The 13,937-nt window shown below is 38.0% G+C and overlaps 1 protein-coding gene across 8 annotated transcripts in view; it reads left to right on the top strand.

The window, feature by feature from the left end:
• Positions 1-433: 433 nt before the first annotated feature.
• The window catches only part of CLASP2 (cytoplasmic linker associated protein 2), a 290,913-nt gene continuing 277,409 nt past the window's right edge, over positions 434-13,937 (top strand). For 7 of the 8 annotated variants that reach the window (XM_077129866.1, XM_077129868.1, XM_077129867.1 and 4 more), the window contains exon 1: positions 1,740-2,147. In XM_077129866.1, the coding sequence (XP_076985981.1) occupies positions 1,953-2,147 (195 nt within the window). In that variant the 5' untranslated portion in view covers positions 1,740-1,952. Of the gene's footprint in view, positions 453-1,739; positions 2,148-13,937 lie in introns of those variants that run through there. The other variant, XM_077129874.1, reaches the window with a different exon arrangement.

The following is a 13,937-nucleotide window of genomic DNA, read 5'->3' on the forward strand; positions in this document are numbered from 1 at the left end:
ATCCCATTTCATAAAGGTAGAAAAATCCCTATTCAATACTGTGTGTTTGAAACTGTAATCAAATCATCTTCCTGGATGATGTGATTTAGTCAAGAGTGGTTGTTAAACTGGATTAGGTGACGACATGTCTCCACCCATTTGGGTGGGTCTTGACTGGTTTACTGGAGCCCTACAAAAGAGGAAATGTTTTGGAGAATGGGAGATTCAGGAAGAGCAGAGAATGCTGCAGCACCACGAAGTAGAGAGTCCACCAGCCAATGACCTTTGGAGATGAAGAAGGAAACCGCCTCCCGGGGAGCTTCATGAAACCAAAAGCCAGGAGAGAAAGCTAGCACATGACGCCGTGTTCACCATGTACCCTTCCAGCTGAGAGAGAAGCCCTGACTGTGTTCGCCATGTGCCTTCTCACTTGAGAGAGAAACCCTGAGCTTCATCGGCCTTCTTGAATCAAGGTATCTTTCCCTGGACGAATGCCTTAGATTGGACATTTGTATAGACTTGTTTTAATTGGGACATTTTCTTGGCCTTAGAACTGTAAACTAGCAACTCATTAAATTCCCCCTTTTAAAAGCCATTCCATTTCTAGTATATTGCATTCCAGCAGTTAGCTAACTAGAACAGATGCCTTTGCAAGGTGATTTTTTTTTTTTGTAGTTACTGTGATAAAAAAGCAAGTACAGCTTGAAAATCAATGCACAATAGCATATGAAGATGGTGATATCCAATCTGATTCCAGTTTCAGAAATTTTTCAGTGGATCAGACATCCTATTAATAAGTAATTGTGGTTCCTTAAGGGTGAGATAATTTTTTTTCGATTCACATGTTTATTTTTCATAGGACTACTAAATTTTTAGGACACTAATAGTCATTAAGCTTTGAATCTTATTATTTAGTAGGTGATATTTCTTTTGGTCTAGAGGGGCTATGCAAAAATGACTGCGACAATAACAGTGCTGTGAACTAGAGAATCTGGGAACTTTCTGTTTTAAGGATGTTTAAGCTTGGTTAGACAACAGAGATGTAGACAGGGATATAAATTGTGTAGGAGGTGTGCAATGATAACAAATATTCAGTTAAAATAGTGAAGACTACATTTTTGTAGTTAAACATGCTATTCCCCAGAATACACTTCTTTAATTATCTAATTCCTACTTAACCCCCAAACTCAATTTAAATACAACCTCCTTCAGGAAGTGGCATGAGGGAAATTTCCTGGGTGACCCAAATGCGCTATATCTTGATTTGCGGTGGTTACACTGGTGAATAAATGACACAACTCATGGATTGTACACTTAAGATCTGTGCATTTTGCTCTCTATAAAATTAAACTCAAGTTGAAAAAAACTTATAGAGTGATCTAATTTGTGGTGGTGGATGGAAGCAGGGGTCATGATGTGATTTTATGAGGAAGAATATTAAAGTGTATTCTTCAAGCTAAAAAAAATTAGGAGTGGGGTGGGGAAGGAGGATTCCAAGTACCAGACACTTCTCCAAGTACTGATTTCAAAAGGAAAATTTGGAAGCGTTTCTACTTTTCACAGGCAGAGGGCGGGGTCCTGCGAAAGCGGAAGGCGGAGAGCAGTCGGCTTTCCCCGGGGCAGCAAAGTCGGACCCGGACTCCCGGCAAGAGTCCCACAGCCAGCCGCTCCCGAGGCCGCCGCCGCCCAGCTCGAGTCTGGACGGGCGGGACCTCGCCGGCGTCGCGGTGACGTCACGCACGTGCTGACGTCGCCGGCGGCCGCGGCCTCTGAAGCGGGCTAGAGCTAGGGGGGCGCCGAGTTTGACTAGTTTGGGGGCTGCTTGGGGCTTGGCGCTGATCCCGCCGCCCGCCGCGCCCCGGGAGCCGCGCTTCGTCCCAGCCGAGCGCGTCCCGCCAGCTCCCGTGGGGATTCGCGCTGGCGACTGGGCGGCGCTCGGCGAAAGTTGGCCCCTCACGGGCGGGCGGGCGGCCATGGAGCCCCACAGCATGGAGTACTTCAGCGCCCAGGTGCAGCAGAAGGACGTCGGCAGCCGGCTGCAGGTCGGCCAGGAGCTGCTCCTTTACCTCGGCGTCCCTGGCGCCATCCCGGACTTGGAGGAGGACCTGGGCCGCCTAGGCAAGACCATCGATGCGCTCACCGGCTGGGTGGGCTCCAGCAACTACCGGGTAAGAGCGGCGGCGCGGCGGGGTTGGGCACGCCCTCTTGGGCTGGCCCTTTAATCCCGGACGTGCGCGTCCCGCCCGGAGAGTGCCCAGCATGCGCCCGGCTCCTCAGACCTACCCGGTAAAGGGGAAACCTACGGACCTGGAGATCCCCCAGACACGCCCGCCTCTCCAGACTCGAGTCGGAGATTTACTTCCCACCAAGACCAAGTCTTCCACAATTGTAAACAAGGACAAATTCAGCGATTCCGTGACACGTTGCGGAGATACTACGACTAGGACACCAATATTTATCACTTACTTTAAAAATCAGTGATAAATGTACATATAGTAAGGGCTTGAAGACTATTTCTGGCAGCCCAAGACAACATTAGCATACAATTTATAAGTTGAAATAAGATGCCAAATTAATCCCCCGCTCCCGATTAATGATTTTTATTCTAATCTCTGGTTTATTTTTTGTTTTATGATTTTTAAGTCTGGTATGGTTGTGCTCTTTGTCTCTGGAGTATCTCTAGGGTGTATTCTTGTTCCTGATTACGTTTACCGCTCAGTTATAATGGAAAAATGCTGACCCTATGGCATTAATAATTTGGTTGTAATTTCCTGACGACCGAAAGCAGTTGAACGCTCTGTCATTTTATTTTGCCGCAGTTGAGGACTGACTCGGATTTGAAATCGTGTCCTGGCAGATTTTGCTGATGTTGGGAAAAAAGGACCAGGTACAAGAAAGAATGAGTGTTTTTGAAGAGTCAGTAGTAGACTGGTTTTAATGTAGCCACATTAGGAGGCTAGTCATATATTGTTGTTAATGTGTACGGTAGTTGTTAGCAGTTACTTTTCTTTCTAGTCTTCTGGTGGCAGTGTTGTTTAAAAATGCTGGCCTGAACCTCTTGTGGATGAAGTGAGTTTTCTTAGTGATACGATCTTATAACCCAGTGAATAGGCTGTATATTTAGAAAAAAGGCAAATTTTAGAATTATTATGGTGATTTAATGGTGAAAGCTATGGGTGTTGAAAAGATTTGACTTTTACAAAAAAACAGTTTGAGAATTAACTGCCTTGATACTCCAATACAAACTAATAATGTCATTTTTTAAACGTTTGGAAAAAAGCTAGTATTTAGTAATATATCATTATTGTTTGGAAGATAATTCTTACATTTTAGAAGAAACAAGCTAAATTTGCTTAACCTGAAGGAAGGGCATATAAACACTCAAAAAGTTGATTTTACGTTGTTTCTCTTTTAATTGGTCCTTAAGAGTTAGAATTCATGAGGGATCTATACCAGGTTCTCGTTTCTTTTTATTGCACATTATTTCCATGCTGTTCACTAGATCCGGTAGTCTGAGACAATTTCAGCAATAAGAAAGAAAAGCACTTTTTTACATTATGAGGATTTGTAACATTTACATTCCTTCTGCAACCATAAGAGTAAGCTAACTCTATATATAGTAAAAAAACAATGAATAGCATTTATAACTGTTGTAATTATGAGCTAAGTAGTGTGCTAAGATTTAAGTCTTTTCTAGTAATCCAAAATCACAGTTTCTGCCATTCAAAAGAAATATGCTCCCAGCATATAATCCAATGTCAGTTGGATTATTTTTCTTATAAAACATCACTTCCTTAAACTATACCATATTTTAATTTGCCCCCCAAAATATGTTTGAGGTCTTTAGTGTATATAGATCTTGCCTATTCCATTTACCTGCCATATAGGATGAATATTTAGGTTAAGCTTTTGCTTTTAACATTTCCTTTTACATTTCACATTGTACAAGTGCATGAGAGTTTATCTGAGATAATATTCTCAACCGTGTTAGGTACAGGGCCTATGTTTAAAGCCCCTTTTACAATCCTGAAATAAAATTTATAGATAATATCTAGTACACATAATTAAAAAATAATGTCCTTTATATAAAGGAAAAATATACATAATTTATAATGAGTTAAAATACATTTCACTATATAAATGATCTACCTGACTACCCAAGAAGACATAATAAAACAGCAGATGGCTACTTTTGTATATGTTATTATTGTGAATGCTGTCACTGCCAATTAGGACTAGTACAGGTGTGTGGTTGCTGATGATTCCAGTTTCACAAGTGACATTCTGATGTTTATTGTGGTTTTCTGGAACTCTGAGTCCTGAACTTCATTTCTCGGAGTAGGCTCTCTCCAAGTGATCACCCACATGGCATATAGTTCATTAAGCGCTTAGCTGTCCTTCATTACATTCTGATTGAGATTAAATATCATAGTCAGTCATTAATCACATCCTTCCATTCATTCTCAGTTCTCTTGTCTCCTTCTTGCTTTATAGCCTTTATTTGATAAAATACAATCCTGGTTTATTCAAACTCTACCTACTCCATACCTACACCAATACAATTGAAAGTGAATGGAGAAAGACAGAAAACCTCTAACTGGTCCCCATCAAGTGGACCCTTAGTGCTGTCTGTTAATCATACTATATTTTCTTGGTTTATTTGCCCTTTCACTTTCATAGACAAATATTTTACATCTTTTCCTCTCCCTTCAAATCTACCTTTATATCTTCTTTCATCATCAGTGTCCACTGATGGACTTGCTTCTTACTTCACTGAGAAAACTGAAGTAATTATAATTAAGACCTCCTCATTTTATCTAACCCACCTGCCAGCATTTATTTCATAACAACCTCTCATATTTGTTGAATCAGTAATCGAAAGCACACGTCTTTGGATTTAGCTACTTGTTGCATTCCTGGAAAACTCAAAGTAATGCAAAAAAAGGGGTGAGGTGAGGGGTGAGTTAGGTTCTAGGTTCAGATAACTTTAAATACTCATTGTTCTTAAGTAAATCTCTAGAAGTGGAAATATTAGGTTTTCATGACCCTATCTTGCTCTCCTTACTTGGCCTAGAGTTTTTCACTGTCTGTAATTTTTATTAGTTTGTTTCACCACTTTTTGGGGGAGAAAGAGTTTTATTACATATGTATTGATATAAAAATAACCTGATAGCTTTTCTTTAGAATTTCAAAATTTGTAAGCCATCAGGTTTTATTTATTTAATCTGCCCACATGCCCACTTGCTTAACTAATTATTCTATCCCATTCTGTACTCAATTTCTTAGATACTCTGAGTTAATTTGCAGAAAGAACAATGCCCCTTAAACCTAACAGTATTTCCTGCTTGAGGGAAGAAGCATTGCAGGAGTATGCTTGTAATTAACAGTACATGCCTTTTTTCCCATGATTATGAATTATTTCTTTTCTGCATTCAAAAAAAAAAAAGAAAGAAAACCTCTTGTCAAGCTTTCTGAGTTTATATTGAAAGTTCTTAGTTATGACTCAAAAATTGGGAGTAGTCATTATTGTCTCATGCAGTTAGTTGTTTAGCTCTATTGTTGTTGGCAACATTTAAACTCTTTGGAAGTCAGACATTCTATTGGATTGAAACTCTGTCGTCAAGGTGACAATTTGTATCTGAGTTTACTTTTACCTCAGATTACCCAAATATGTTCAACCACTTGTGATTCAGAGGGGAAAGGGGAAACGGTGAGAAAGAGAAAATGACACTAAGGTTCTGGAACTTCTCAGGCTTAAAACAACAAACAACATACATTTATTCTCATACATTCTCCAGAAGTCTGAAATGGTTTTCACTGGGATAAAATCAAAGTGTCTGCAGGATTGTGTTTCATATCGAGGTTTTAGGGAGAACCTGTTCCTTGCATTTTCCAGTCTCTAAAGGTTGCCTTCATTCGTTCACTCATGCCCCCCTTCTTCCATCTTCAAAGCCTGGCATCTTCAAAGTCTGTCATCTTCAATTCCTTCTTTCCTTTTGACCTCTACTTCTCTTTCTCTGACTGTCCTGCCTCATTATTATTATTATTATTATTATTATTATTATTATTATTATTATTTTTATTGGTACAACAATGTCCAAGCACGTACATTCTTAACATACAAATATTCCATATATGGTACATAATCATTGGGTCACAATATCATCACAGGTTGTATATTCATCACCATGATAATTTTTTAGAACATTTGCATCACTCCAGGAAAAGAAATAAAAAGAAAGAAATCATATATGCCATACCCGTTACCCCTCCCTCTCATTGACCATTAGTAGTTCCATCTATCCAGTATATATATATTTTAATTTTAACGTTTGTTCCCCCTATTATTTACTTATTTTTAATCCATATGTTTTACTCATTTGTTCATACTGTAGTTAAAAGGAGCATCAGACACAAGGTTTTCACAATCACACAGTCACATTGCGAAAGCTATATCATTATACAATCATCTTCAAGAAACATGGCTACTGGAACACAGCTCTACAGTTTCAGGCATTTCCCTCTAGCCTAATACACCTTAATTTAAGAAGGGGATATCTATATAATGCATTAAAAAACCCTCCAGGATAACTTCTCAACTCTGTTTGAAATCACTCAGCCACTGACACTTTATTTTGTCTCATTTCTCTCATCCCCCTTTCGGTCAAGCAGGCTTTCTCAGTCCCTTGGTGTTGAATCCCAGCTCATTCTAGGATTTCTGTCCCACATTGCCAGGGAGGTTTTCACCGCTGGGAGTCATGCCCCGCATAGAGAGGGGGAGGGTGGTGAGCTTGCTTCTGTGTTGGCTGAGAGAGATAGGCCACAGCTGAGCAAAAAAAACAGTTCTTGGGGTGACTCCTAGGCTTAATTTTAAGTAGACTTAGTTTATCCTTGGCAGGGACAAGTTTCATAGGAACAAACCCCAAGATTTAGGGCTTGGCCTATTGATTTGGTTGTCTCCACTGCTTGCAAGAATATCAGGAGTTCTCCAAATGGGGAAGTTGAATTTTCCCCCTTTCTCACCATTCCCCCAAGGGGACTTGGCAAATACTTTTTTATTCACTGTTCAAATCACTCTAGGATTTATCCAGGCATCCCTCTGGGATTTATGCAGGCATCCCTCTGGACAAGCCTACAAAATCTCATGCCCTACTCAAGGTTCCCTATACTTATGGTGTTCAATTAAACTGTCCATATAAGTTATATTAGGAAATGCACTAGTCAAAATATAAAGTAATTATAAAATGTACCAAATAAACATTTTTTGCTTTAGTCTCACGTATAAGTTAAAATTTTAGAATACGAATTACCATCTGTTTTCAACACCCTGCAATATTGAGGTTCCTTTGTTATTTCTCATGCAAAAAAATTTTGTAGTTTGTACATTTAGTCACTATCATTGTACACTCTAGGCATTCCTAGGTTATACTTTCTCAGTCGTTATCATCTATCTTTCCTTCTGGTTTCATTTGTGCTCCCAGCCTCTGAATAGATACCTAGCAATGGTATTGCCGGATCATATGGCAATTCTTTACTGAGCTTCCTGAGGAACTGCCAAACTGCCTTCCATAGCAGTTGTACCATTTTACATTCCCACCAACAATGGATAAGTGTGCCTCTTTCTCCACATCCTTTCCAGCACTTGTTGTTTTCTATTTTATTGATAGTGGCCATTCTGGTGGTTGTGAGATGATATCTCATTGTGGTTTTGATTTGCATTTCCCTAATAGCCAGGGAAGTTGAGCATCTTTTCATGTGCCTTTTAGCCACTTGTATTTCCTCTTCTGAGAAGTGTCTATTCATGTCTTTTGCCCATTTTTTTAATTGAGTTGTTTGTCTTTTTGTTGCTGAATTGAACAGTCTTTATCTGATTTACCATTTCCAAATATTGTCTCCCATTGGGTAGGCTGTCTTTTTACTTTCCTGACAAAGTTCTTTGATGCAAAAAGTATTTAATTTTGGAGGAGTTCCCGTTTATCTGTTTTTTTCTTCAATACTTGTGCATTGAGTGTAAGATCTAGGAAACTGCCTCCTATTATAAGATTTATAAGATATTTTCCTTCATTTTCTTCTAAAAGTTTAATGGTCTTAGATATAATGTTTAGGTCTTTGATCCATTTTGGGCTAATTTTTGTATAGGGTGTAAGATATGGATCCTCTTTCATTCTTTTGCATGTGGCTATCCAGTTCTCCAGGCACCATTTATTGAAGAGACTATTCTGTCCCAGGTGAGTTGGCTTGACTGCCTTATCAAAGGTCAATTGTCCATAGATGAGAGGATCTATATCTGAACACTCTATTCAATTCCATTGGTCAGTATATCTATCTTTATGCCAGTACTATGCTGTTTTGACCACCGTAGCTTCATAATACACCTTAAAGTCAGGTGGTATGAAACCTCCAACTTCATTTTTTCTTTCTCAGTATATTTTCAGCTATTCAGGGCACCCTGCCCTTCCAGATAAATTTGATTATTGGTTTTTCTGTTTCTGAAAAGTATGTTTTTGGGATTTTAATTGGTATTGCATTGAATCTATAAATCAATTTTTGTAGAATTGACATCTCAACTCTATTTAGTCTTCCAATCCATGAACGCAGTGTGCCCTTCCATTTATTTAGGTCTTCTGTGATTTCTTTTAGCAATTTCTTTGTAATTTTCTTTGTATAGGTTTTTTGTATCCTTAGTTAAATTTATTCCTAAATATTTAATTCTTTTGGTTGTAATTGTAAATGGAATTTTTTTCTTGATTTCCCCCTCAGGTTGCTCATTACTAGTGTATAGAAACATTACAGATTTTTGAGTGTTGATCTTGTAATCTGCCACTCTACTGTGCTCATTTATTAGCTCTATTAGTTTTGTTGTGGATTTTTTCGGGGTTTCAGCACATAGTATATCATCTGCAAACAGTGATAGTTTTACTTTTTCCTTCCCGATTTTGATGCCTTGTATTTCTTTTCTTGTCTAATTGCTTTGGCTAGAACTTCCAACACAATGGTGAATAACAGTGGTGATGTGGATATCCTTGTCTTGTTCCTGATCTTGGAGAGAAAGTTTTCAGTTTTTTCCCATTGAGGATGATGCTAGCTGTGGGTTTTTCATATATTCCTTTTATCATGTTGAGAAAGTTCCCTTCTGTTTCTCTGCTTTGAAGCGTTTTCAACAAGAAAGAATGTTGATTTTTGTCAGATGCCTTTTCTGCATCAATTGAGGTGATCAAGTGGTTTTTCTGCTTTGATTTGTTGATATGGTTTGTTACATTAGTTGATTTTCTTATGTTGAACCATCCTTACATACCTGTGATGAATCTTACTTGTGTATAATTCTTTTAATGTGCTGCTGGATTCATTTTGGAAGAATTTTATTGAGGATTTTTACATCTATATTCATTAGAGAGATTGGTCTTTAATTTTCTTTTCTTGTAGTATCTTTGTCTGGCTTTGGTATGAGGGTGGTGTTGACTTCATAGAATGAGTTAGGTAGCCTTCCATCCTTTCCAATTTTTTTGAAGAGTTTGAGCAGGATTGGTACTAATTCTTTCTTGAACATTTGGTAGAATTCACATGTGAAGCCATTTGGTCCTGGACTTTTCTTTTTGGGGAGCTTCTTAATGACTAATTGAATTTCATTACTTGTGATTGCTTTGTTGAGGTCATCTAATCTTCTTGAGTCAGTGTTGATTATTCATGCCTTTCTAGGAAGTTGTGCATTTCATCTGTGTTGTCTAGTTTCAGATAGCATAAAGTTGTTCATAGTATCCTCTCATTACCTCCTTTATTTCTGTGGGGTCAATAGTTATATCTCCTCTTCCATTTCTGATTTTATTTATTTGCATCCTCTTCTTGTCAGTCTTCCTAGGGGTCTATCAATCTTACTGATTTTCTCATAGAAGCAACTTCTGGTTTTGTTGATTTCCTCGACTGTTTTCATGTTCTCAACTTCATTTATTTCTGTTCTAATCTTTGTCATTTCTTTCCTTTTGATTGCTTTGGGGGTAGTTAGTGTTCTTTCTCTAGTTCTTCCGAGTGGACAGTTAATTCCTCAATTTTTGTTCACCCTTCTTTTTGGGTATAGGCATATTAGAGCAAAAAATTTCCCTCTTAGCTCTGCCTTTGCTGTGGCCCATAAATTTTGATAAGTTGCATTTTCATTTTCATTTGCCTGGAGATATTTACTGATTTCTCTTGTAATTTCTTCCTTGACCATGGTTGTTTAAGAGTGTGTTGTTGAACCTCCATATATTTGTGAATTTTCTGGCACTCTGCCTATTATTGATTTCCAGCTTCATTCCTTTATGATCTGAGAGAGCATTTTGTATGATTTCAATCTTCTTAAATTTACTGAGACTTGCTTTATGACCCAGCATATGAGCTATCCTTGAGAATGATCCATGAGCACTTGAGAAAAAGGTGTATCCTGCTGTTGTGGGTCTAATGTTCTATAAATGTCTGTTAAGTCTAGCTTATTTATTGTATTATTCAAATTCTCTGTTTCTTTATTGATCCTCTGTCTAGATGTTCTGTCCATTGATGAGAGAGGGTAATTGAAGTTTCCATCTATTATGGTAGATGTGTCTATTTCTCTTTTCAGTGTTTTCAGTATTTACCTCATGTATTTTGGAGCACTCTGGCTTGGTGTATAAATATTTATGATTGTTATGTTTTCTTACTGAATTGTTCCTTTTATTAATATAGTGTCCTCTTTGTCTCTTTTAATTGCTTTACATTTGAAGTCTAATTTATTGGATATTGGTATAGCTACTCCTGCTCTTTTTTGATTGTTTGCATGAAATATCTTTTCCCAGCCTTTCACTTTCAACCTATGTTTATCCTTAGGTCTAAGATGCACGTCCGGTAGATAGCATATAGATGGGTCCTGTTTTTTTAATTCATTCTGCCAGTCTATGTCTTTTGATTGTGGAGTTTAATCCATTAACATTTAGTGTTATTACTGTAAGGGCAGTTCTTTCTTCTACCATTTTGCCTTTTGGATTACATATGTCATATCTGATTTTTCTTCATTTTACCTTTATTGATAGTCTTCATTTCTACATTCTTCTCCACACCTCTCTGTCCTGTCTTTTCCTAACTGTCTCTAGTGCTCCCTTTAGTGTTTCTTGCAGAGCCAGTCTCTTGTTCACAAATTCTCTCAGTGATTTTTTGTCTGAAAATGTTTTAATTTCCCCCTTATTTTTGAAGGACAATTTTACTGGATATAGAATTCTTGGTTGGCAGTTTTTCTCTTTTATTAACTTAAATATATCATACCATTGTCTTTTTACCTCCATGGTTTCTGCTGAGAGATCTACAGATAATCTTATTGGGCTTTCCTTGTATGTGATGGATTACTTTTCTCTTGCTGCTTTCAAGATTCTCTCTTTTTCTTTGACATCTGACATTCTGATTAGTAAATGTCTTGGAGTACATGTATTTGAATCTCTTCTGTCCCAAGTACCGTGCACTTCTTGGATCTCTAATTTTAAGTCTTTCATAAGAGTTGGGAAATTTGCAGTAATAATTTCCTCCATTAGTTTTTCTCCTCCTTTTCCTTTCTCTTCTCCTGGGACACCCACAACATGTATATTTGTGTGCCTCATATTATCATTCAATTTCCTGAGTCCCTGCTTATATTTTTCCATTCTGTTGCCTTTATTTTCTTTTGCTTGTCAGATTTCAGATGTTCTGTCCTCCAATTCACTAATCCTATCTTCTGCCTCTTGAAATCTAATGTTGTAGGTTTCCATTGTCTTTTTCATCTCTTCTGTGCCTTTCATTTCCATAAGTTCTGTGATTTGTCTTTTCAGACTTTCAGTTTCTTCTTTTTGTTCATCCCTTGCCTGCTTTATATCCTTCTTCAGTTCATTGATTTGATTTTTTATGAGGTTTTTCCATATCTGTTTGAACATCGTGAATTAATTGTTTCAGCTCCAGAATCTCATTTGAATTATTGGTTTGGGGCCATATCTTCAGTTTCCCTAGTATGATTTGTTATTTTTCGCTGGCATCTAGACATTTAATTTCCTTAATTAGTTTATACTGGAGATTGTTTTCACCTTTTTACCTAGGATTTTCTTGTTGGATGACTCTGTTGTCTGTCTGTTCTTTGACATTCAGTTCAGCTTATTCTAGACCTCTAGCTTAGGTTTTGTTTAACAGATCAGAGTTTTTCAGTTCTTGTTTTCTTGTTTCTTGCCTTGCCTGTATGGTGCCTTTTTTCCCCTTTCCCTTATAAGGGTCTACTTAGGTATTATAGGCCCCAGTCAGATTTTCCCAGACCAGACTGAACTCCTCTCAGGAGGAAAGAGTCACCTGCATCAGTTTTCCCTGAAGGTGAGACCCAGTAGGTTGAAGGACTTTCCTGTGAAGCCTCTAGACTCTGATTTTCCTGGCCTGCTCAGTACCTGACTTTGTCAGCCTGCAGGTCCCACCAATGTATGGTGATGTGGTACCTTTAACTTCAGCAGACTTTCCCTGCTGGGGATGTGGTTGAGACAGAGGAGAGGTTGTAGGCTGGCTCTAATCACTTCAGTTTTCCAGTCTGCATTCCTGTGGGAGGGATTCACCTGAGCCAGGCCCCACTTCTCTCCTGGGAAAGGCACAACCTCCCTGGAATTAATTCCTTTCACCTGACCAGCCTGTTTGTTTCTCAGACATGCTTAATTCCACACTTGCCTGGGGCAGCTGGAGCCTGAGAAGCCTTGCAGTTGTATCCAAAAAGTAGTTAAGCCATAGAAACATAGCCACACACACACAAAAAATAATAATAAAAAATAAAAGATAACAAAAATCCTTTTCAGAGCAGGATCCCCATACCTCACGTTTGCCCATCAAGAGCTTAAGTTGATACGTTGCTCTTTGTATCTCCAGGGCCTATGTGCCCCTTCCTTTCTTTCAGGGCCAGATCCTTTCAAGTATTTTGTGCTGTCTGATCCAAAAAAAAAAAAAAAAGAAATTAGATATGACATGTAAAATCCAAAAGACAAAATGCTGGACTACTCCCTTTACATGAATAACAATAAATGTTAATGGATTGAACTCCCCAATCAAAACACATAGACTGGCAGAATGGATTGAAAAACAGGACCAATCTATATGCTGTCTTCAGACACTCACTTAAGACTCAAGTACAAAAATAGGTTGGGAAAATATATTTCATGCAAGCAACAACCAGAAAAGAGCAGGAGTAGCTTGATTAATATCCAGGTAATTGAACTTCAAATATAAAACAGTTAAAAGAGAAAAGAAGGACACTATATATTAATAAATCAACAACTCAACAAGAAGGCACAACAATCATAAATATTTATGCACTGAGTCAGGTGCTCCAAAGTACATTGGGCAAATACTGACAACACTGAAGGGAGAAGTAGACACCTCTACCGTAATGACTGGAGACTTCAATTCCCTGCTTTCATCAGTGAATAGACCATCTAGACAGAAGATCAATAAGGATACAGATTTTGAATAATACAATAGATGAACTAGACTTAAGAGACACTTACAGAACACTGTATCACACAAAGGTAGGATACACATTTTCTTCCTCAAATGCTCATGGATCATTCTCAAGGATAGAACACATGCTGGGTCACAAAGCAAGTCTTAATAAATTTTAAGAGATTAAAATTATACAAAGCACTTTCTCCGATCATAATGGAATGAAGTCAGAAATCAATAACAGGCAGAAGGCCAGAAAATTCACAAATATATGGAAAGTAAACAACACACTCTTAACCAGTGGGGCAAGGAAGAAATTACAAGAGAAGTCAGTAAATATCTTGAGGCAAATAACAATGAAAACACAACAAGTCAAAATTTATGGGATGTAGCAAAGGCATTTCTGAGAGGTAATTTATTGCCTTAAATCCTTTTAAAAAACAAGAAAGAGCAAAAGTTGAGACATTAACTATTTAGTTGGAAGAACTAGAGAAAGAAAAACAAACTAACCCCAAAGCAAACAT

This window comes from Tamandua tetradactyla, chromosome 15, assembly GCF_023851605.1.
Source record: "Tamandua tetradactyla isolate mTamTet1 chromosome 15, mTamTet1.pri, whole genome shotgun sequence".
Classification (NCBI taxonomy): Eukaryota; Metazoa; Chordata; class Mammalia; order Pilosa; family Myrmecophagidae; genus Tamandua; species Tamandua tetradactyla.